The sequence below is a fragment of the Leguminivora glycinivorella genome, chromosome 26 (genome assembly GCF_023078275.1).
Source record: "Leguminivora glycinivorella isolate SPB_JAAS2020 chromosome 26, LegGlyc_1.1, whole genome shotgun sequence".
Taxonomy (NCBI): Eukaryota; Metazoa; Arthropoda; class Insecta; order Lepidoptera; family Tortricidae; genus Leguminivora; species Leguminivora glycinivorella.
In genome coordinates this window covers 7,076,197-7,102,795 of record NC_062996.1, presented here as the reverse complement: position 1 = coordinate 7,102,795, position 26,599 = coordinate 7,076,197, and the positions used below count along the sequence as shown (strand labels likewise).

The 26,599-nt window shown below is 37.6% G+C and overlaps 1 protein-coding gene across 1 annotated transcript in view; it reads right to left on the bottom strand.

The window, feature by feature from the left end:
• Positions 1 to 4,668: 4,668 nt before the first annotated feature.
• Positions 4,669 to 26,599, bottom strand: part of LOC125239794 — a 31,573-nt gene continuing 9,642 nt past the window's right edge. Inside the window, exons 3-5 of the mRNA XM_048147482.1 lie at positions 8,478 to 8,654; positions 6,988 to 7,102; positions 4,669 to 5,704 (exon numbers count right to left, since the gene is read on the bottom strand). Of these exons, the coding sequence (XP_048003439.1) occupies positions 5,584 to 5,704; positions 6,988 to 7,102; positions 8,478 to 8,654 (413 nt within the window). The 3' untranslated portion in view covers positions 4,669 to 5,583. The remainder of the gene's footprint in view (positions 5,705 to 6,987; positions 7,103 to 8,477; positions 8,655 to 26,599) is intronic.

Genomic DNA, 26,599 nt, shown 5'->3' with positions numbered 1-26,599 from the left:
TTTCAACCCGGAGGTCGAACCCCGGCTTGTACCAATGAGTTTTTCGGAACTTATGTGCCAAATGTCATTTGATATTTGCCAGTCGCTTTTCGGTGAAGGAAATCATCGTGAGGAAACCGGACATTCCAATAAGGCCTGAATAGTTACCCTTTGGGTTGGAAGGTCAGATGGCAATGGCAGTCGCTTTCGTAAAACTATTGGCTTCGCCAAATCTTGGGATTAGTTGTCACAGCGAACCCCAGGATCCCATGAGCCGCGGCAAACGCCGGGATAACGCAAGGAGGATCATGATGTTTAACTTACTAACTGTCACCACTTTATGAAAATGTAATTTACGAAACCTAATTTTTAAATTATTGAGTATATTATTAAAGATGGCAGAATGTAACATTTACTGTGTATTATTTCTACCTTTCTGCTACATTTATTAGGCTTGTGTCGTTCACAAACTATGAACTGTTAGGAATTCCCATCAATGACCGAAATGAACTGAATCTTTCCGTGCTCTGAGAATCGGTCTTTGCTCGTTTAGTTCAGTATAGGATCGGCGAGCGCGAGCGGTTTGGATCGATAACGAGTGTGTGACTGCGCCGACCGAGAGCGAGCTATTTAGCAGAGCAACTCGGTTACTTACAACCTTTCGGCTCGGGATTGTTATTATCTGTGGACTATTCGTATCATTTGACACTATTTGGTCCCATTCGTTCTGATCTTTCCGACCGTAGTGGTCGATGGTCTGGCTGAACTAAATGAGCAAAAGACCTAAAGGAGCGATCGAACAAGATCAGAGCGCTCCGATCAACGAACGAAACGGCACAATCTATAGAAGTACCTCCACCTTAGTAGGGAACCGCCTCTAAAAAAAAAACTAGAGCTCAAAAAAATCGCTTCGCTCTCTTTTATTTACACAAGGGCAAGGCGACTATCTCTTGTCTGTTCCTATCGCCGCCGATAGCTCATCGGTTTCTCGCTTTTGGTGGACCAGGGTCCCGTTTCTTGTATTACAAGTGTGTTTCCATGACAACCCATACGATTTGACAGTTGGCGCACTTGTAATACAAGGCTTGTACCTTTCGAGAAACGGGCCCCAGTGCGTAAATGATAGTATGACGTTATTTGAATCGGGCAGGTCAAGAACAAAAACACAATATTTATATCTATTTTATTGCTCGAAATCATGGGCAGTATTGACAATCGGTATAAAATAAATATCCATACATGTCTATAAAAACTTCGCAATATTAGGCAAAAGTTGCGCACTTTATAAAGCTTATTTTACAATTAGTATAACGGTGCAACACTTACTACTTAAATTATAAATTTTGAGGTAACCTTAACTATGAACTCAGTTACCTCAGAGTCAAAGTTACCTCAATTTGTTCTCGAGTGATGTTAATTCGAATACAGTTGACGTCAAAAACATTTACTACTTATATTAAACTTTTGAGGTAACCTCAACTTTAGCTTTGAGTTACCTCAAAGTCAAAGTTACCTAAATTTGTTCTCTAGTTCTGCTGATTTTAATTTATTTATTGTATTTAGTCATTTGAGAGCGATCAGTGTATTGAAGTTAAATCAATATGAACTCGTATGCCTAGGTAATAAAGGCGACTTTTCAGTAAACGTTGAGTATCCTGACCGCTCTTTGTCGGTAATGTCTGATCCTTTGCCTCTCTGTCGCACTTGTAAGTTTAATGCGTAAGTGTGACAGAGAGACAACACGTCGAACATGCATAGTTAGTGTTTTAACCTCTTTTGGAGCTGTAATAATAGCAAAAATCTTTGAAGCTAACTGTTTTGTCTACAATTTATATGACTCTAGCTTTTATTATGAAAATGCATCTCATACCGAAAAATACAAAATAAGTAACTATTATTAACTAATTATGAATAGCTGTCAATTAAAATGTCAATTCCAAGTTATTATAATAATCGTATGGCAGAAAAAAATAATTCGTAGAAAATTTTGAATTTCCCTTTTCACTGTCCTAGATTTATTTAGTACTTAATGTATAAAATCTATTTGGAAATCCCAATTTTCTATGAAATTAATCGTCCAGTAAGAATGTTCAGCTTATTAGTCATTAAACAAATTATTTTACTGAATGAAAACTGAATTTTGGAAAATACCATATTTTGATGCTCAACATTTTAAAGATTTAACTGTTACAGATGAAAATTGAAAGTACTATCTACGAACGTAGCGATTACGAAGCGTATTGTATATGGTAGAAAAACTTATCACAGCCAAGGGAAAGAAACTTGAAATAGTAACTCTTTGGTAGGGTCCACGCGCCAAGTCTATATTTTCCTATCTTCTGATATGATCTAATTTAAATAGGAGCAATATTTTACTGTCAATCTATTAAAAAATAATTTATATAAAACTTACACGCTGAAACTGAGACTAAGCATACAATTGAATAGTTAACTTAAATCTAAAATAGGCCCTTGAGACATTATCCAAAGAATGCTGGCGGCATTTCTTTGCTGTATCAATGACGGTACGTTGATACGATACAAGAATGGATTTTGCATTTTTGAAATACTTGGACACGTGGACATACAATCTTAATAGCAATAGTAGGATGTTTGCAACTTAAATTAACATATAAAATCTACGTACGTATTCTATTTAGGCGAGTGAAGTACACGATAGTGTGGCTTGAAATATTTGTACAAGTTATCATTCGTTGAAATATAAATGTATAATTAGTCGAATGGTATAACAGTAGATATAGATATACTAACATAATTGGTTGTTTAGTTGTTTATTAGTATTATACAGTATTTGTAAACTCAACTAGCTTTATGATATTTATGCATAATTTTTATTATTACTACCTCAAAATCAAAGTGTTTTTTTTTTCTTATCGTCGTGTTAAACTTAAATCTTTACATAAGTCATGCTCTTTTTTTCGTCACCCTTGAGGTTAACAATATTACCTCAACAGCAAAGTGACTTTTATCTTACCTCAAAATGGTTTTCAAATATTCGTTATAGGTATATAAAAGTCGTTCAAATATTACAAGCCAATATATTTTGTGTAGAATATAATGGTGTGATGTGTAGCTTAATAAGCGACTAAACTAACAATAGTATTATTAGTTACGTTAAAACATATTTTAATGGACAAATTCCCTGCTGATTGTGCCCTTTGATATACGTTTTCCGATCAGTGTTTTTATTTTTATTTATTTGCTCCCCTATAGAATATTTCATATAAGGTAATGGCGCCTATTAACGTGGTACTTAAGGCAGATTTCAAAAGATACCAAAAAATTAAGGGTATCAAAGCTCATTAACGACCACAAATATTTTTTTATGGAAGAGTATTTATTGAACTATTAGTTTTGAAGAGTTTTAGGATCATTTTAGTTTATTATATGTCATAAAATGATTATTGAAGCCAACATACCTAAATTTTCTATTACCGTGGTAATGAACAGGTTGCAGTTCTATTAACGCGAATTGAGATTTCATTACCGAGGGTATGAATGACAGTGTTTTTCTGCCATCGGTAAATAGAAACCCATCTCAAAATTCGGAGTTTAATACCGACGGTTGAATATACAAATTATGACAAATACATATACCTATACTATCCTCCTTTATGAATACCCATAGAAGACTCAGTTTTACCTAAGAAATCTGTACTTACGGTACACTAAATGTCATATTTTGATACAAGACTAATATGTCGCTCGGTAATAGATACTTCTATAGGAACCCATTACCGACCCAAACAAATATTGCATGGATCGGTAATAGATTCTTATATATTCTATTACCGAGGGTTATCTGATCGTACCATCGGTAATAGGCATAAATTGGAGTATTATAAAATCTAATTCCGACCCATAAAAACAAAGTCATACAGATGTATTTTCATTACAAATCAAAATAAAATATTGCAACCTTATATTAAAACCAAGTTTACATAACTGGTAAGTAAGCATGAGACTTTATGTCAATGTTTAAAAAAATTGACAAATTAACGGTTTTCATAGAAACTACGAAATCAGTCATGAAGTTTTTGCTAAAAATTAAGGTTTTGTTGAATAATTTTCATACCGCGTAAATAGTTCTTTGATAGCGTGAATAGATCAAGATTGAAACAACTGTAAGACATTATATAACTGATCACATATACTTAAAATAAAGCAAAAAGAACTAATATCACTACTTTAACTATTACCGTGGTATTACCACAGTAATAGAATCTACTCACGAAATGGCGCCTTTCACCGCTGTCTTTTAATTTCCACTTTAAACACATTTACAGGCTAAACAATACGTAAAAAGTACTCAGAAGTCATGTAGAAAACTATAAACAATAATTTGAAATGCATAACTTTCACCTGTTTGCCATAATTATTACATAAACTACTAAATGAGATTGGAGTTCACTTAGGTTTAGCGTCACACGTCAGTATGACAAACTCTTCTCGCGGCCCCGTGGCAAAAACTGTCAAATAGCGAACGTCTTCTTTCATTCACACTCTCCATCGCCTATATGTGCGTTAGTCAACTAAACAGGCTTCCTTTGTGTGAGTAACTTTTTTTAAGAAATTGGTCGGTTTGCCTATAAAATGCGTATTTGCAAATGCGGCGGTAATGGACGTCGATTTCGATACCCGCGTTGATAGCCGCCGTTACCTTATGAAAGATAAGGGTCAAACCTAAATAAGAATTGATTAATTTACATATTGCACCTAATACTTGAGGCCCATATTTGGTATTCAAATAGTTTTAATGTAGATGAAAAAAATTGTACCATTATTCACATAGGCCTGAATTACTTGTAGGCATAAATGTCTCGGACCTAAGTAAATATGTAGGTACTTAAGAATGCTTCTGTGTAGCACAATCTTTCCATCAATATCTATTCTAATTCTTGCAGTAGATACTGCTAAAGAAATACTCTTCTCCCCTTAACCCGGCTTCCCTTCCGTTCGATCTTTAAAAAACTTAACCATATATCGAGGCAAGAGCGACATACGTGAGACGGGCAGTGATCCTGGATATTAAGTAAGACAATTTTTCCCTGTCTAATAGCCCACAATAATAGCTCTTTAACAATAGCAACATAGTGGGTTAATTCCGACAGGCTACGCCTGCGTTGTTGAAATACTATAAAATATAGATAAAAAGAAAAGGGTCCTATGCCCTGTCTCTATTAGCTCTGTACCGGCCAGCAGCGGCTGGTCCATACAAGCCGATTCCCACCGGCTTGCCTAAAATTGAGTACTAGTAAAGTATCTAATGTTAAGGTAGGTTTCTTTTTGCTTTGGTGTTGCCTAGCAGAAATTTTCACCAGCCGCCACTGGTACCGGCAGAAATATAGTGTATAATAGTGGGACAAGACCGACGTGATAGGACTGCGTCGTTGTAAATTTATAAATAAAAATAAATAATTCTTCCATTACAGCCCGTCAATATTAGCTCTGTACGAACAGAAATCAGTTGGTGTATATTAGTGAGGCAATTCCGACGTGATGCGCAAGCTTTGTTAGAGATATTTATGTATTGCGTACTGGAATTAAAATGAAACATTCCTCCCTGCTATATTATTTCCTATGTTAGCTCTGTAAGAACAGAAAGATGATAGTATATATTAGTGGGGCAAGACCGACGTGTGTGCGAGGCGCGCCGTTACAAGCGTCAGCGTCGTTGCAGCTCTGCAGGCAGCCGTGCACGTATCTGGAAGAATATTGGTTGATATGTGAAATTCTTATAAATGAATATTGAATATACGTGCAACCAACATAGACACATATGTTATTAGTAGAACTTACAAACTAAGGGGTTAGTAGATACAGTCAGTATACTAAAGGGTAATGATGTGCAAGTTGCGGAAACTTTCTAAAAAAATCTTAAATTTCATGGAAAATTCACGAAACTTTCACGAAAAATAAAGGGAATTTAAATTTATGAAATGGAAAGTTTCCATCCATACAATTGGCCATACAAAGTATGGAAAGTTTCCGAAGTTTTCCTATGTGAAAATTTCAGAAAATTTCAAAAATTTTGGAAACTTTCCGTCGGCACATCAGTACTAAAGAGTACTATCGTACCCCTCCCGCTCCCCGCTGAAGATGCCGCCCACCCCCTGTTGGTTACCTCACAGTACCCACCACCCATGCCCACCAGTCAGAAACGCGAACAGTCGACCTGTCATATTCTCTCATCACTCATACTTGCAAGCGAGCTTAGACTGTGCTAGGAACGCGCCTCTTTCATATATTTGATCGCCAGTGTCCGAGATGTGACTGGACATTTTGCATCGACGATAGATCATAAATCATAAATCATTTATTTGCTGACCATGGTATACGTACAGGATCTTTCTGTCACCGTTAAAGCGTTCGTTAAATTTTATTGTATGGGAAGTTCCATAGACATTTGCTGCGTGACGATGATGTTTCTGTCAAATGTGGTTGATGCAACTGACCCTTAATCTAAAAGATGTTTGCGGTTAGGTAGATTGTGTATGTATGTAGGGTAGTCATAAAACTGTATTATAATTATGTATAACGTATTTATTTATATGATATAACGTCTATATTGCTGTAGTTTGTAGGTTAGGTATAGGTTTAGCTTAGGAACGTCTACCATCTCCAATTCTCCTTTAACTGCTCTAAGGTTAACTGGAAGAAATCCCTTAATGGGATAAGTTCGCCTTTGTACAAATGATGTGTGTGTTCTTTTTTTCTTTACTGTGTGTGTTCTTATCTTTGTACAATAAAGTGTATTACTACTACTACTAATACTACTACTACAGGATGTTACAATAATATTATTTTAATAATGAACACATGGCACCCTGTGAAGGGTATGGCAAGATAAGATTCTTAAAACTATGTACATAGTTACTTATAATTAGGATGTCTAATTTTGTGCTTACGAGTAGAAGTAGATAACTTAATCAGATTAGAGTCTCTTCCTAGCTTCCCAGTCGTGACTGCCGTGAGTTCAAGTCTCACCTGTCGTTGTAGTAGAAGCGCCCGCAGTGGGACATGCGGATGATTTCAGTGTCTGTGGTGACGGTTCCGGAGTCGAGACCGCAGCCCCGGACCGTTATGCTCTCGCCTGTGTCGTCTGTCAACAGAATTCGTTTTAAGAGGGTGCGCCCACACGGGCGACAAAGTTGCTCGGCGACTTTTTTGTCGCTCATATCTAGACTATGGGCACAGTATAATAAAGAGTACTATCGTATAGTACGGCCACTCCCGCTCCCTGCTGAAAGTGCCGCCCACCCCCTCTCGGTTACCGCCTGTCAAAGACACAAACAGTCGACCTGTCATGTTTCACTCATACAAGCATAGTACGCGTTCACCTACACGAGCTAAGACTGTGCTGTGTGTGTGCTAGGAATGCGCCTCTTTCAATATATTTGATCGCCAGTGTCCGAGGTGTGCCATACCACATAGGCTAGTATTAGAGTGCGCATACTGGCAGGGGATCGATTTTTGAATTTAGAACGCACGTATTCGCCGATCGAAAGTCTGTGAAAAACGACGTAATGAAAAAGGATGGCTAGTAATTTAGAAACTAGTGGTAATGAATGACCATTCATTTTCGATTCTGTTAGTAGAATTGAAATCGCTAGTAGTAGAGATATTATTGAACGAATTTCACGAAATCGAATGGCCGAGATTCAAAAATCGGCCCCGTCTGTCCACTTTCATACTATCCCATAGACGAGATGTGAGCGACAAAAAAGTCGCCGAGCAACTTTGTCGCCCGTGGGCGCGCACCCTAATAGTTTTGAATGAGTCACGGTTCTTTTCATTACATTACACAGTGCGTTTTCAACTTTTCACACTATCTGATCCGATATCGGATGTCGGAAGGATTTCAAAGGCAAAAAATCAAAGATGGCGGCTCTAATGTATGGGATATCGGTCCTACACCCGATATCGGATCGGATAATGTGAAAACGCACTTATGGTTAATATTACGTTGACTTACACTTCTCCTTATGACACTTATATCAAACTAGCTTTTGCCCGCGGCTTCGCTCGCGTTAGAAAGAGACAAAAAGTAGCCAATGACACTCTCCATCCCTTCAACTATCTCCACTCAAAAAATCACGTCAATTCGTCTCTCCGTTTTGCCGTGAAAGATGGACAAACAAACAGACAAACACACTTTCCCATTTATAATATTAGTGTGGACTACTTGTTTAGTATTAATTAGTGTAACTTACCGACTTCAAACAAGGAGGAGGTTCTCAATTCAACAGATTTTTTTTTGGTGAATGTTAAAAGACTGTGTGAGATATAAAGAGAGAGATAGAGAGAGTGTTAAACATACCGGAAACTTCAGCGATCTTTATACAGAAAGTAGCCGGAAATAGTACCTCCCCCCCCCCCCCCCCCCAATGCAAGGTGACTCTAATATTTGTAGAGAATGATTATAATGCGGCTGTGTGACTGAGATGCAAAGATAGTAAGAGAGAGATAAAACATACCGAAAACTCCAGCGATCTTTATACAGGATGTAGCCGGAAACAGCCCATCCCTTCCTTTTCTCCCCCCCATACAGGGTGACTCTAGCATTTGTAGAGAGTGGTTATTATGGAAGGGGTCATCGCACGCTGCGAACTTCCCGTTCATGGAGACGCATTTGAAACAGTCGATGGCTTGAGCTGAAATAATGGAAAACAAGTATTAAAAATCTGAAATAAATTACATAAGAAATCTACCGGTGGCCGAGCCGGGAATCGAACCCGGGTCTTCAGTTTTAAAATACCTACTTTTAATATTAATTATGGTCTCTATAAGGCCAACATCTAGCGTCTCGCTAGCGTAGCGTTACGCTAGTGGGGGGCCCTAATTCGGACAGAAGGTCCCTTATGTAGGGACTGATATACTTATGTAGAGATGGGCCGAATATTCGGTAAATATTCGGTATTTGGCATATTCGGCAAGTTTTTCAATGTTCGTATTCGGCCGAATAATTCGGTTGCATTGCCGAATATTTACCGAATAAACAAAGTAAATAACTAATGAAGATCTTACGTATTCCATTAGATAATAAGCTCCTATTTTAGTAGGTTTCTAAGGAACTACTAAAAAGAGTTAATTACCTAACCTATGCGTCAAAATATGAATAGAATTGTTTTGTAAAAAAGTTGAAAAAACCGTAGTTTAAGAGTTGAGAAGAATTCAGAGTTGTTTTAACTAAGTTTTGTTATCCACTAAATCGTAAGAAAATAACATATGTCGTTCCTGTCACATATGTAACCATCAATCATTTAGTAGTTTTAATCTTAATATATGCTTTCTAAATATAGCGTAACCGAATATTCGGCCGAATGTTCGGTTAGGTAAGAGCTGAACCGAATGTTCGGCCGAATATTCGTATTCGACAAAGTCCATATTCGGCCCATCTCTATACTTATGTTATGTAATACCGACTTAATTGTTAACATGGATCTCGGAACTTGTTATGGTAGTAGAACCACAGAATATATAATACGAGTAGTACAAGTACAGAAGGGTCACTCCTTTGATGTTCACAAGATGCCGCCATTCTAAATTCATACCAACATCAACAACCGGACCGCACGCGAGCAGCCGACATTACCGCGCGAAGGTCGTCACCAGTGTCACCACTGAATGGGCCGCGAACTCGCGGCCGCCGGCAGGTACTTGTAGCGCGGCGATAGAGTCGCGGAGTGAGCCGCCCCTGGTACAACTGAGTTGCGAGACTTGTTTATTTTTGCAAGTTTTGTTTTTAATGGCATATATTTTATTCTCGCTCTCACTGGGATCATCCACATATTACGTCACACCAAATTTCAGGTTTTTGGACCCCTCCCCCCCCCCCCCCCTATGTCACGCTTTTTTGTATCCCTTTAACAGGGCTTGTCACATTTAGTATGACCTCCCCCTCCCCCTTACACTGTGACGTAATATATGGATGACGCCAGGAAGAACGTTGGCTTGGCTCGGTAGTGTGTTAGCAGCACAAACGCTCACGATATTATCGCTATCTCTATCGCTGTTCCGTATTGGCGCAACAGAGCCAGACTGCGTTTCTATAGACGATAACGACTGTAATTTCGACTAGACTAGACCGACAGTTTCAGGACGACCATGCGGCGGCGGGACGCAACACACGTTCGATTGTGAGGTGGTTCGCCGCAGTATTTCCATAACATACAAAAACCTGCCAAAAAAGGGTAGAAAATGATAGGGGCGCCACCGTCTATATATAAACCGTGTTGCATGTGGGCACTATTGAGTCACTTTTGTATGAAAACAGTAAGTTGCTATGATAATAAAATTAATAAATAATAATAAATATTATAGGACATTCTTACACAGATTGACCGAGTCCTACGGTAAGCTCAAGAAGGTTTGTGTTGCAGATACTCAGACAACGATATATATAATACTAGCTTTTGCCCGCGGCTTTGCTCGCGTTAGAAAGAGAATAAAAGTAGCCTACTTATGTCACTTTTCATCCCTTCAACTATCTCCACTAGAGATGCACCGAATATTCGGTTACTATTCGGTATCCGGCCTATTTGGCCCTTATTTAATATTCGGCCGGATACCGGATAGTGACGTACTATCCGGCCGGATACCGGATGTGCTATTTTTGATTGAATGATTTTGGAGTAAACAAATTAAATGTAAAAAAAACAGTTACGGTTATAATACTTATAATCATAGCCCTTTATTATTAAAAAAAATAAACATTTGAACAAAAACGGACTCCGCGCGAAGTTCACTACGAAACAAGCAAAACCTGCACGACGCGCCCGCTCCCTGCTTAAATTGTAGTACCTATTGTAGGTAAAATTCTGCTGTCCGAATATTCGGCGGCCAGATACCGAATATTCGGCCGATGGTTAGGCCGAATATTCGGTATCCGGTATCCGGCCAAACAACTATTCGTTGCATCTCTAATCTGCACTTAAAAAATCACGACAATTCGTCGCTCCGTTTTACCGTGAAGGACGGACAAACAAACAAACACACACACTTTCCCATTTATAATATTATGCGAAAACCCAAGTCATCATTGTTGGCAGTAGCAAACTCATTCCCAGAGTAGACTTTGCGACTCTTCCTCCCATATACTTCGACGACGACGGTGTCCAGATTCCTTTATCACATCAAGTGAAAAATCTGGGTGTTGTTATGGACCGCTCCTTATCTTGGGCACCTCAAGTAGGCGAGGTTAGTAGGAAAATGTTTGCTGCTGTTGGCTCTCTTAGGCGATTACGTAACTTCTTGTTCTTGCCAATCGCCACCAGAGTTGCGCTTGCACAGTCTCTTCTTCTGCCGATACTTGATTATGCTGACATCTCCTATCTTGATCTCACAGAGGAGCAACTGAGCAAGCTAGAGCGAATACAAAATCTCTGCATCCGGTTTATATTTGGATTGCGTAAATTTGACCACGTCTCTCATTTCCGCGCGCAACTCAAGTGGCTCCCAATCCGCTTTCGACGAAATTTTCATATTCTTTGTCTTTTATATATGTAGTCTCTTTTCTCTGATATAATATACTTTTTAATCCCACCACACCTCGGTACCTAAAAGAACGTTTCAGTTATTTTAACTCCACTAGATCCTCACAAAACTTGCTTCTCTCTGTTCCTCCTACCTCTTCCAAATTCTACAATTCTTCTTTAACTTTTCGGGCTGTTCGGCTCTGGAACTCTCTTCCTGTCGAATTGAGACGCGCTCAATCCCTTGCTACTTTTAAATCCCATCTGAAAGACTATTATTTGTCCCTTCATTAGTGTCTCTGTAAATTCTTCACTTACACGTTTGGCACGAAATATTGTATATATTATTATATATGTATGTAGGTATATAATATGTAAGCAGTATGTATGTATATGTATGTGTAGGTATTATATGTATTATGTAGGTATATGCTTTTTAGCTACTATTAATTACTTTTAATTTAGTTTTTTTTTTGCACCTCCTAATTAGTTAAAGTTATGAATACCATTTTTCCACTACCCAAAGGTTGCCTGGAAGAGATCGCTCTTTAGCGATAAGGCCGCCTGTTGTTTACCTCTGTAATAAAATTTATTGTAATGTGTGTGTTCCTATGTACATTTCTGAGGTTGTGCAATAAAGTAGATTAGTATTGTATTGTATTGTATTTTTAGTATAGTATGGTCTTGGTTCTGTCCATCTGTCTCAAAGACCTTTACAGGGGACAACGCAATCACATTTTTGCCATACTAAATTGAACCTTATCACTGAGACAGAAAGGTGATCGTATCAGACTAGCGAAAACGGTCCACATGAGAGGGCATTGTTTGGGCTGGTGTCCCTCTCGCACGTGTGGCCAATGTTAATGAGGTTTCCATAGTAGTAGTATTTTTATCTGTATATTATCTGACTTTATAACTTCTTATATTATTTTAGTGTTATATTCAAACTAGGGTTTCGATAAATTTTAAAGAATTGGCAAATAATTATAATGTAATTATTTTGTTGCCAATAAATCAAAGATTTGTATAATTAAAAAATACCGTCAATTGGGTATTAATAGATTTGGTAGTAACTTTGAAAATTAATTGGTATCCCCAATTTATGATCAATAATCAAAATATCCTTAATATATTCCTCTCGTATTTCATTGAATATATTTTATTTCTAATGCAATTTATTCAAAAAAATCATAATTTTTATATGTTTTTCATTATTTTACGTCTTAATAAAAAATTGGTTGTCTGTAAAGTCGATTTACGGACGGTAGTTTAACGTGATAACGTCAAACATTACAGTAGTATAGACAGGGGCGGTCAGAGTATAGCAAAAGGGGCCCGATTCTGGGACTTTTTTCATTAAAATAAGCATCTTTTATAAATTAAAGTTTTTTTAAAAACCTACTAATTTAGGAGTTAGGCTTCCCCCAGACAGTCTTAAAAATTCATAATCTTAAAAAAAATTGGTATGCAAATTGACACTGACAAGACAGTGACAGATTTGAACTGTCAGATTGCATACAAGTTTTTTTTAAGATTATGAATTTTTAAGACTGTCTGTGGGGAGCCTTAGAGTGGTGCAAAGGTGCAAAATTTTCCCGTAGCATTACTAAGGCGCCAGAGACAGAAAGCGATATCGACGGAGCCCCGCGTAAGTGCATGCTATTCTGTGCAGTTTGGCCTTCGGCCGTTTGAAAATACCTAACGAACCTAACCTGTACCTATATTATACCGCAAAAAAAACGGCGAAGAGCCCAGGTAACTCAGAGCTGAAAAGTGTCAAGCAAAGTCGCGGTTCTTACCAAAATTTGTCACCAAAATCTCAGGCTTCAGCTTTGTGCCATTCCACTAATAACGTAGCTGGAACAAGCAGGCAACCAATATCCGTGAACGCAGAGGCGAATAAGTTATCGACGGACTCAGAGCCGGAAAATCAACATCCAGTTAACGCCGATACGGAAGAGTTTAAGCAGCGTAGACCTAATGGAGCGACGATAAAGAAGGATGAAGGTGAACAGGTTAGGAGCGCAGCTGTTGCGGACATCGGGCAGGCAGACAGGCAGGAGCCGGCCAGTGTCAACAACATGCAGGCTAAGGAGGCGGTCAAGGGTGCTGGCCCGGAGCGTGCACGCAGCACGCCTGCAAATGTAATGCGGGGAACGGCTACCGTGGGCTGCAACATACTCCAAGCAGCTGAAAGGCGGCAGTACCTACACCTTTACTACGTTAAGGAGGGAACTACTGAAGATCAGGTACGGCAACATCTTAGTGCTATAACTAACAGTGATATATGTGGCGTGTCTGCGCTGAAAGCGCGGGGTAACTACGCGTCCTTTAAGCTTAGCGTACCACAGAATTTAGTAGATCGTGTTATGGCTAGTGAGAATTGGCCCAAAGACATATGTATTAAGCCGTGGCTTCAGAACTTTCGTGCAAAAAGTTCGTAACCCAAAGAACGATAAAAAAATTACTGTATATTATCAAAATGTGCGAGGGTTGCGAACCAAAACAGAAGAATTTTTAAATAATATTCTAGTTTGTAATTGTGATCTTGTTGCTTTAACTGAAACATTTCTGAACAGCTCTGTAAGCGATTCGGAACTCTTTCCCCCTGGCTTCGTAGTGCTACGTAAAGACAGACTACGTGATGCTGGGTGGGGAGGGGTTCTACTCGCTGCGTCTAATTCGTTAATTTTGCGCCCAGTTTATGATATAGACGGAATCACAGAGGAAATGGAGTTAGTATTTGCTACAGTCCAGTGGAAAAATGTTAAGTTCCTATGTTGTGTAGTCTACCTTCCACCGAGCTACAATGATAATCAGTACCTATCCGTTCTATCTTGCCTGGAAAATGCTGCCTGCAAGTATTCTGATCTTGATATAATAATTCTAGGCGATTTCAATTTGAACTCATGTAGTGTTAAGGTCCGAAATAATTTTGAAACGTTTTTAGCTTTTTGTCAATTCTACCAACATAATACTATACATAATCACCATGGTGGAGTGTTGGACCTGGTATTGAGTGGACTGCATGCTGATCGCGTCACAGTGTCTGATGACATTGAGCCTCTGGTGCTGCCGGACGCCTATCACCCGCCTCTTGAGGTAGCACTTATGTTGCCGCGCGGCGTATCGTTGATACCTTCCCCTTCGCGCAGTACTGGTCTGCCAGTGTGGGATTTTCGTAAGGCTGATTATGAGTCGTTGTACACATCACTGGCTGGGATGGATTGGGGTGAGGTTTTATTAGCACATAATGTTGAATTGGCGACCGAAGTTTTTTACAAAAAACTGAACGAATGTATATCAAGGTATGTGCCTAATAAGCGACCAAGAAAACAATCTGGACGCTATATCTATCCACCGTGGTATACACCCGAAATTATCAGTAACATCCAAAGCAAATACTTTCATCTTAAAAAGTACAAGCAAACGGGAAAAGTGTTCAACAAGGAGCTCTATAAATACTACAGGGGCCATGTCAAAGTGCTTATAAAGATTGCATTTGAGCGATACCTCGAAAACATTGAGCGCAATATTATTAGTGATCCAAATCAATTCTGGAGTTATACTAGGAGCAAAAGGAGGGATAGACGTGAGAGTGCCTACTCATATAAAGGGAAAATCGTGAACGGACAGGAAGCGGCCGACGCGTTTGCGGAATATTTTAGTTCTGTGTTCCACAGCGAGATGCCTTGCTTAGACGCCGAGGAGGCGGCAAGATGTGCCACGGCGGAGGTGGATGCGGCGCGTGTTGCTGTCGACAACGTGGATGCGCGAGAGTTGCGTCGTGCAGCCAGGGCTCTTAAGGCACGGTCTTCTTCGGGCCCGGACGGTATTCCTATTTTCTTGGTCCGCGATTGTATAAGTGTTTTGGAGCAACCGCTTCTCTATATATTCAACTTGGCGCTGCAGAACTCAACATACCCTTCTTGCTGGAAAATCAGCAGAGTAACACCTGTACCCAAGAGCAGTGTCGGTTCCGATGTAGGTAAGTAACTATCGGCCCATAGCGGTGTTGTCAGTTTTTGGCAAGATCTTTGAAGCCGTTGTCAACAATAGAATAAACAATCAGACGGCCGCTCGACTTGATGACGCTCAACATGGCTTTAGGAGTGGTAGATCGACTACAACTAATCACATCTGTTTGGTAGACTATACAACTGCAGCCATGGATCAGCGCGCTCAGGTTGATGCGGCCTACTTTGATTTCCAAAAAGCGTTCGATCTGGTTGACAACGATGTCTTATTACGAAAGTTGGCTGGGTTTGGGTTCACGCCTAAACTGTTGAAATTTATGGCGGATTATTTACGCGGCCGTAGTCAGTATGTTGCACTATCCGGATACCATTCGCAACCATATTACACCCGATCAGGTGTTAGTCAGGGCAGCACGCTGGGGCCGACTCTTTTTCTACTCATGATTAACGACTTACCGAACGTTGTCAGTACATCTAGGTGCTTGTTATTCGCCGATGATCTCAAACTCTTCCTGCAAATTAATGAACGGGGCGACTGTACCAGGCTGCAGGAGGATATTGAGGCTGTTGCGTATTGGGCTGATGTGAACAAGCTTCAATTTAACACAACTAAGTGTAAAGTCATTACCTTCACTAGAGCTCGGTCACCAGTGTATGCTACATATCATCTTAGAGACGTCTCTCTCGGCAGAGTCAGTGAAATATCCGACTTGGGACTCAAATTAGACGTGGAGATGAACTTCCGTGAGCATGTAACACAGATATGTAAAGCCGCTACTAAAACGCTTGGATTCATTATGCGGGTATCTGCACAGTTTAAAAACATCAAGGTGGCAATACTGCTGTACAATGCTTACGTCCGCAGTAAGTTAGAGTTTGGTGCGGTAGCGTGGGATCCCAGCGAGGAGAAATACAAGGTAATGGTAGAAAGAGTCCAAAGGCGTTTCGCCCGATACCTGTACAAAAGGCAGTATGGATATTACCCTCTCTTGTATCCCTCACTCTTTGTCTCGGGGATGGTGGGGCTGCAGACGCTGGAGCTCAGGCGGAAGGTACTGTTGGTGATGCACTATTATGGTGTATTACACAACACTGTAAATAATCCTAGTGTACTCGCTCGGCTCGGCCTGAATGTTCCGATGTGGCGCCCCTGTCCGCCGGGCCTGAGCGCGCTGCCCGCGCGGCGGCCGGCGCGTCTGTTCGCGGGGGTCCCCGCGCGCACCCGCCGCGCCGCTAACTCGCCCACGGCTCGCGCACTTGCTCTCCTCAATGCCATGTCCATCGATGCCCCATATGTTGACATATTCGCGGATAGTGCTGGTGGTTTTGGCAGAAAGCTCTTGCTGTTCCTTAGCCATTATTTGACCAAACACACTACCACCTAATATTTGAATTCTGAATATAATGAGTAATTAATGTATAATAATAAAAATGATTTAATTTATTTAATGACTGTTGTATTGGATTTGTTAATGATAATGATTTTTTGTGATAATTGTATGTAAGCTTAATTGTATATTTTTTACTGCTTAATTGTATTAATTGTATTATATCCGTTAGGAATAACTAGTTTGTAAGCGCTTTGGTGTAAACTGTAAGCTTGTAAATATTTGAATAAATAAATAAATAAATAAATTAATATCTCAGTAAATATTAATGGAAAAGTAGGTTTTCAAGCAACTTCATTCTATAAAAGATGCTTATTTTAATGCAATCTTTCATGTTTTTAAATTACAAACACTCAAAAATAATAAATGAATATTTTTAACAAAAAATTTCTAAGTCCTAAAATCGGGCCCCTTTTGCTTATAAAACCGTCCATACACAAACCACTTGCTCTTGCTTGGTGGCTTTGAGGAACGGGACAATGACGTCATCTTTTTCGTGCATGCAGCCCGTAGTAACGAGTTATTAGACGTTATCACGTCAAAAATATTTTGCAAGCATAGAAACCTCAGATGAAGAATACTATAGATTTGACGTAAGCGTACACCCGTAAGGGACAGATATAGAATAATGGAGCGAAATTAAGAAGTACTTTAAAAATGGCTGACAGTTTACCATAAACAACCTACGTAATCTGGGCGGATAATAAGCTTGACGTCACGTACATATCCCTTACCGCATGTGACGTATACAATATTTGTTCAAATTTGAACTATAACAGTTGTCAGTAGAGTAGAATTTATAACGGCCAAATGTGGAACAATATGCGGTAAAGGGTTATTGTTTGCCACAAACTCGTTTGTGGCAGCGGCGGAAAAGTGAAACTATGACAAAGTCAAACAATAACATTTTGCTCTCTGTCACTCTTATTATAATTTGTATGTGACCATCTCGTTCGGTAGTGGTATTATTATTTGGCTGTCTAGTCTATAGTATCCTTTGTTTAAGATAGAAACCGGATTTTTTTCAAGTCTCATAAAACTTATCCTTTGATTTGTGTCAACTTGTCTTGTCTTGTCAATCTATTCAATATACTCTATGTTGTCAATTCCCCATGAATTTCCCCACTGACTTATAATCATATGGACTCGGCATATTGTTCTATACGTACAATCAGTTATACAAATACCAAGCATTTCGAAGCAGATAATTAAAATACTATGTTGTCTCTTTCCATCCAATATCTTTTTCCTTATGTGGAAAAAGATAACAATATTTCAGTGCGCGCTGATATGGCAACATTTTTCATTGACGTTACCTACTGTGGCCGGTCCGCCATATTTTGTTCCGGTTCTCTAGGGTACATAAAGTGTCATTGTGTCGTGTTTTTTAAATAAAATACTGAAAAATTGGACATTCTGCGAATACTTCTGTGCGAATATGTGGTGTAGTGGTTAAGGACAAAAAAGGACATAATGCCTAAGTGCAGCGTTGTGGGATGTGGATCAAAAAAAAATGAAAATCAAAAAAAATTGTCGTTGCATCGGTACGTTTACATTTTAACTCAAATATTTGTTACTTTACAGATTACTGGCTTCTTATAGTATGTATTTAGTGAATAATTAGCCAGCAAACGCGATTTGTGTTAAATTTCAATAAAACAAGGCTTTATTTTCGATATTTCCGTATTAAACAAATTAGTTGATTTGACATTTAGTGATGTACTTTTAATATCGAATTTAAGAAATGTTAAGCGGAGATTATAAACACGTATTTGAAAAATTTTAAGCCTAATTAACCGAGTACATGTACATCACAATGTACAACTCTTTGTATGTAAATAATTAGTTTTAATTAATTACCAATAATTGGACCACTCTCGTTTTGATCGTCACTATTGTTGCATCTTGTCCTACCCTTATTCCAGTTTTACTCATTATGTAGATACAAATTTACTATATATAAACACATACCATCTGTTAAAACCATACCATCTGTATCAAGGGAAATTCATCATATTTAATTTTTCAGGTTACCGACATCTGTGTATACAAGAAAAAAATGGTTAGAAGCTATTGGAATAGAAAATATAAGGCCAAATATCAAAGATATATTCATATGCTCCTTACATTTTCATGAAAGTGCATTCAATAGAACTTTGGATGTCATTCGACTGCAAGATGGTGCCATACCATTACAACCTTACAGAAAGGTAAATCAAATCAACTAAACATCTATGAAATTAATGTGACCTATTGTGATTGCCATCTAAAATTCTCGGTCATGTCTTACCATTTCAAAGTATTGCTAAACTTAAGAAACTTAATTAAAAATGATAAAGAATTGGTTATAGCTGGCTTAACTATAGTGTTTGAAGTTAAATTTTACTGTTTCAGCCTAGTAGTACCAGTCAAGGTGATTGCAATTTACTGTCAAAAGCAGAACAAGAAGAAATCATACCAGAACGATCTCCTTTAGCAGACAGTCAGAAGTTAAATTTGGTAAGTGTCACATTTCATAACTTCCTACATGCTTGTATAGGAAGACAAAATAGTTTTTTCATCACACCCGCACTTTAAATGTGCCATTGCACGCAGGCGGAGCGTGAGTTATAGAAAAATCGTTCTCCCAAAGGAATAATGAAATTTCTTGTACCATACTTAATTTTTTTACATCTATTTACATATTTTTTACATTGCGAGTGTGATGAAAAACATTGTGTGTAACTCGGGGAGTATGAATATTACTAACTTGAGTCTTTAAATCGCTCCGGCAAGCCGTCGCGATTTAACTTACTCTCGTTAGTAATATTCAACTTCCTCCCCTTGTTGCACAATGTACTATTTCTTCAAGTGAATAAGAGATGTTAGTACGTATGCAAAATCCTGCTCAGAGAGTGCTTCTAACACAATAAGGACACATGAAACATGCTTCTTGGTAGGCCCTCTGTAAACACAGTGCCAAGTTGCATCAATTTCATTATGAGAATTTTCCTACAAACTGTATAACATAGTATGCATAACTTAACTCTACAGTTTAGGTACTGTATGTTATAGTGCTACACTCTGGTGGCAGAACATATCATATTATTTCCTATTGTAAAAGAGTGTTGCATTTGTTTTGTGGCATTTGATTTTAAAATTAATCAAAATAGTTTATTATCCTATTTGCTTGGTTCATTTTTTTTTTAATTTACAGCGTCCGATTGGATTCACAGTCACTGCCACTGCCACTGAAATTCAACCAGTTCCTGGTACTTCTAAAGCTCCATTTATAAGCTTAAAGGTAAACCTGTAATAATGGATATTCTGGATTTCGTACTTTTTAAAAGGAAATACATTCAAAAACACAAAAAAGAATATTACAAAAATATATATATTTTTAAAATACATAAAACTCATAACTTTTTCGTTTTTTGGTCTCAAAAATGCGTGATTATAATTATTAGTGTGTGTGTGGATTGAGTGAGCACCTTCCGAAAATAAAAAAAAATATGCTGATCATTTAGTAAAAGTTCTAAAACAATTGTAAAACGAATCTCTGAATTTGTAAAAAGATAAATCAAAAGATACAGCCATTAACATGTGCTCACTCAGTTCTCACAAACTACCAACGAAAACAGTGAATATATTCATTTAACATATAATATTTATATACTAACATTTAGTAAAAAATAGGCCAACCTACCTCTATAAATATTAGATCACCTAGTGACGTATTAAATTTTTTACAAATAGTTTCTTATGCTCACTCAATCCACACACTTTTGAAAAGCCGAATTTTGATGAAAAACATAAGATTTAGACCGCTATTATATGTGTATAGTTTAGTAAAAGTGAAATGGGAATTTGTAAAATACAAAACGAACCACTAACGTGTCAGGTTTTTTTATAATAAATTTTTGTAAGTGCTCACTCAGTCCACACGTTTTGAGAAAGTTAAAAATGTAAATATCTTACGATTTGTAGCACCTAAGACACTCGAAAGTACTTCAACATTTAGTAAAAATTTTTACTAAATATCCACCATCTAATATTTTATATTCGTTGTCTGGTTTTAAAGATATTCAGACATAACTTTTCTCATACAAATGTATCAAGTAGGGTGACCACACTGTCGGCTCCTGATTTTCCCCACCTTCCCATTGTCATATTGAGATTGGGGAGTTTCGTTCGTTCAATTTTGATAATATTAAACTAATACCATATTAATTATCCATCTGCAAACTGTTTTTAGGTTATGTTCTTGGCCTAGTGATGATGTGTATTGTGTAATTTTTATCGACGTCAGGATAATAACCATATCGACATGCATGCATTAAAAAGGACATGAATGGTAATTGGTAAGAAACAAAGAATATAATACTTCACTAGTAAGAAACCAGAACCTGGTAATCTAATCGCGCTAACAGATGAGCGTACCGGATTTGTAAGTGGGAGCGAGAAATAGTTATTCTTTTCTCGCTCCCACTTACAAATCCGGTAAACTATTATCAAAATTGAACGAAACTCCCCAATCTCAATATGACAATGGGAAGGTGGGGAAAATCAGGAGCCGACATAGTGTGGTCACCCTGCTTGATACATTTGTATGAGAAAAGTTATGTCTGAATATCTTTAAAACCAGACAACGAATATAAAATATTAGATGGTGGATATTTAGTAAAAATTTTTACTAAATGTTGAAGTACTTTCGAGTGTCTTAGGTGCTACAAATCGTAAGATATTTACATTTTTAACTTTCTCAAAACGTGTGGACTGAGTGAGCACTTACAAAAATTTATTATAAAAAAACCTGACACGTTAGTGGTTCGTTTTGTATTTTACAAATTCCCATTTCACTTTTACTAAACTATACACATATAATAGCGGTCTAAATCTTATGTTTTTTTCGGCTTTTCAAAAGTGTGTGGATTGAGTGAGCATAAGAAACTATTTGTAAAAAATTTAATACGTCACTAGGTGATCTAATATTTATAGAGGTAGGTTGGCCTATTTTTTACTAAATGTTAGTATATAAATATTATATGTTAAATGAATATATTCACTGTTTTCGTTGGTAGTTTGTGAGAACTGAGTGAGCACATGTTAATGGCTGTATCTTTTGATTTATCTTTTTACAAATTCAGAGATTCGTTTTACAATTGTTTTAGAACTTTTACTAAATGATCAGCATATTTTTTTTTATTTTCGGAAGGTGCTCACTCAATCCACACACACACTAATTATTATTCAGTTCCATCATTTTATATATATATAAAAAAATAAACACTCCTTATTTTATTATACTAATCGGTAGTATTAATATTCAGGATAAAGTTTCTCTGAACAGTTTGTTCAGAATCAAGAGTAGAATCGATTACGCTATATTTTAATGCAGGTTATTTTTTGTATTTAGTTTTCATTTTTTGCGTGCCAGGTCTAAAAGTTACAAAAGCAAAAGTTACTACTGTATCTCTGATAGAGGATTGCATACTTGGTAATGTTTTAATACTGGCTGTTCTTTTTATTCAAGATTTATTTTTTTAAATTTCGCTCTTCTGGCTCAGTGATAAGGTTCAATTTATCATGGCGAAAATACGACAGGTCAGTCCCTGTTACTACAAAGCGAATGTCAGTTGCCAATGTCACTACCGTATTTCAGGCAATAAGGGCTGTTTTTCTAACAATTTGTAACAAACTATCGCCTTATCGACTTTTGTTCTAAACCCAGTTTGTATGACTGACAATTGATAAGATACCTAAAGCCTTATGCCTTTGCAATAAGGATTACGAATTGCCAGTAATCTGTTTGGACCACGATGATACACTAACACGGCACGCATACGTAATCAACGAACGTAGAGTTACTAATCAACTAGACTTACGAAAATAAAAGAAATAACAATATCTTTGGAAATAATAGGCCGATTTAAGAATAAATTATCTAGACTAACTCTAAATAATAAAAATCTGTTGGGGTGTCTGAGGTTTTCAGTGGTTGGTGTAACACGTTGTATATATATATATATATATATATATATAATATGTATATATATATATATATATATATATGTGTATAGTTTATGGCCAGTGATTGACCTTAGTTGCACCTGATGGAAAGTGAGTTGCCTTCTGTAACTAAGTGTACGTAGATTTATGGTCTGGATATATACTTCATTGTTAATCAATTGCATATTGCATTTTTGAGATTTTTATATTGATTGTGATATTAATTACAGCCTGCTGTGAAACCTGCTCCGCATGTTCCTGAGACGGCTGGGACATCTGAAACTCCGGTAAGTCTAAATTTATCTTTTATAAATGCAATGTCCCATCCCATAATTAAGTGAACGTGGATCATATTAAGCAGTTTATGCTTCACCTTGTATCAACTTTGTGGTTTTAACTTTAGTAAAGTTTCTCTAATTTAATTACGATGTCTGTTGAATTTAAATGTGAAGATTAAATGACATAATATTAAAAATCGTTAACAAAATATTGAACGCAAAATAAAACTTGTTTTCAGGAACCATCTCAAATAAAGAAGTTAGAGCAAAAGTGTGACAATCTTAGACGAAAAATAAGGACACTGAATGAAAAAGTTCGCAGACAAAAGAAAAAAATAGCTAATTTCAAAAATATAATTAAGGATTTACAGGAGAGAAATTTGATGAACAATGAGAGTTCTATCATCCTGGAAGCATGCGCCGGACCAAAGGATTTTTTGAAAAGACAAATTTTAAAAAGTGAAGGTGTGCCATTGGAACGGCAATACTCTGAAGAGACGCGCAAGTTTGCTTTAACTTTGCATTTTTTTTCTCCCAAGGCATATGACTTCGTACGCCGCACATATAATACCTGTCTCCCTCACCCAAGAACGCTGACCAGATGGTACCAGAATATAAATGCTGAACCTGGTTTCTGCGAAGAAGCATTTACAGCACTCAAAACTAAAGTGCAAGCAAGCCCCAGGCCGGTGGTATGCTCGTTGATTTTCGACGAAATGTCCATTAGGAAGTCGTTGTGTTGGGATCCTCAGACCAAGACGTATTACGGTCGAATCTCAGTAGGATCAGAGTCTGATAACGACTCTTTAGAGGTAGCGAGTCAGTGTTTCGTATTCATGCTGAACTGCATCAACGACGGTTGGAAAGTTCCAGTTGGGTACTTTTTAATCTCAACACTGACAGGCGAGCAAAAGGCGGAATTGTTAAAGATGTGCCTACAAAAATGTGAAGAAGCAGGAGTTGAGATTGTAAGCGTCACATGTGATGGTCCAGCTGCGAATTTTAGCATGTTTTCCGAATTAGGATTGCATCTTTCAAAAAATCAAGATAAAACATCCTTCAACTGTAGCAAAAGTAAACTGCATGCATTCATTGACCCTTGCCATGCCATTAAACTGGTGAGGAATACTTTTGGAGATTTAAGGATCTTTTATGATAATTATGGCAGGAAAATAGACTTTGGTTATTTAGAGAAGTTATTGCAATTACAAGAGCAGGAAGGACTACACATGGCAACTAAAATTACCAAAGCCCATCTGTATTTTGCCAAACAAAAAATGAAGGTGCGCCTTGCTACTCAACTTCTAAGTAGCTCAGTTGCCGACGCACTGGAATTCTGCAATACAGAATTGCACTTGGAACAATTCCAGGACTGTGAGGGTACGGTAAATTTTATACGTATTTTCAATGACGTTTTCGACGTCCTAAACAGTCATTCTGTTCGTCCACCTGGATGGAAAAAGGCGATATGCCCAGAAAATGTGGGATTTGTGGAAGCTCTCTTTGAAGGGGCCATCGGGTATATTTACAGTTTAAAGTTACCATCCGGAGAGCTGGTGGTTAAGTCGAAAAGGAAGACTGGATTCATAGGACTCGTCATCGATATGAAAAGCGCCTTACAACTTTTCCGACACTTGGTCCAAGACACAAAGATGCTAAAATATTTACCGATGTATAAAATGAGTCAAGACCACGTCGAGTTGTTTTTTTCCGCGATCAGAGCTCGCGGGGGTTTTAATAACAACCCAAATGCTGTGCAATTGAAAGCCGCATTTAAAAGATTATTAATAAGGAGTGAAATTCGCGATGGTGGCCTGGGTAACTGCATTCCATTAGAGCAGATCAATATACTGAACTGTTCAAGTAAAATAAACCCAACCAATGCTCTCAATCAACTTACGGACAAAAATACATTTATAGATATACCAGAAGATGATAGTGATTTATATGATGAATACATTGACTGCTTAAACGGCACACTTTCAAAATATACTGAAAGTGTTGCTTTTTATATAGCTGGATTTGTTGCCAGAAAACTTTCTCGCAGTATAAAGTGTGAGACATGCATTAGCATGTTACTTGGAGACCCGAAAGACAACACAAAAAGTCTAATCAAATACAAATCCAGAGGTGGACTTAAATATCCATCCAAGGACTTAGAAGACATAATAAAAACAGAAAAGCTGCTAAAAACAAATTTAAAAAAAAACTCGCCACAAAACTATCATTTATATATATTTAAATTTATAATGGACTACTATTTTGAGAGTACAACTGGTATATTTGAAAGCAACTCGAACGACCACGATGCTCAACACAAACACTTACTGATAAAATGTGTAATTCAAGCTTACCTTGATCTACGCTACCGATATTATGGAAAAAAGCAGACAGAAAAAATTTCTTTCCGGAACTACCTCAACAAAGTTGTTTTATTCCGAAATGAATAGATAATCGATGGAATCGGGTATTACTTTGTGGAAAGCTATGATAGTCAAATTATACGATATTATTACGACCGGTCTGGCGCAGTCGGTAGTGACCCTGCCTGCTGCGCCGCGGTCCCGGCTTCGAATCCCGGTAAGGGCATATATTTGTGTGATGAGCACACATATTTGTTCCTGAGTCATGGATGTTTTCTATGTATATAAGTATTTATATATTATATATTTCGTTGTCTGAGTACCCACAACACAAGCTTTCTTAAGCTTACCGTGGGCCTCAGTCAATCTGGTGTAAGAATGTCCTATAATATTTATTATTTATATGCAATGATGAGCAAATTATAAAATTAGAATTAGTCGATGTACGGAACAAATCAAATAATTTTATTAAATATTTTTTGATTTGTCGTTATTTTTTGTCAACGGGTACCTGGGCGGTCGAGGTGGTGTAGCGGTCGAACACGTCAGCCGCGTTAGCTGCAGACCCGGGTTCGATTCCCGGCTTCGCCGCCAGTGGGCTTGATCGGTTTTTCTTTAGTGTATGGTATCTATTGCAGTTTATAATCTAGAATTAGTCGTTTAGAATTACCCAATTAGCAAAGTAATTTTCTAGATTTGAAATAATAATGTGATTGTTAATATGAATGAATGGTATTTTATTTTAATCTACACTACCCTAGGTACATTTATTTTACAAAACTTTTAGCAAAAAATTAATCCGCCAAAAAAAATATGGGGCCCATTTTTTGAAACTGAAAGTTACAAGCGGAAGTCTCTATCCAACTTGTCACATTGACAACAATTTGCAAATTGTAACTTGTAGCTTAGAGAAATAGCCCCTGATGATGTTTAAAATTCATAACAATTAGCCAGAAAAACTAAACTGTCCGACACAGATTATTTTATTGTTGTTCAGATTCTTAAATTTCGTTCCGATTGGTTAAGATTTTGAGGAGGAAACAGTCCAGAGCGGTACCTCGATTTTCTATAAATCTAGTCAGTACGAGTATATTTAACTAAAATTCCCAAACTTAAAGGGGAGGGAGGGGT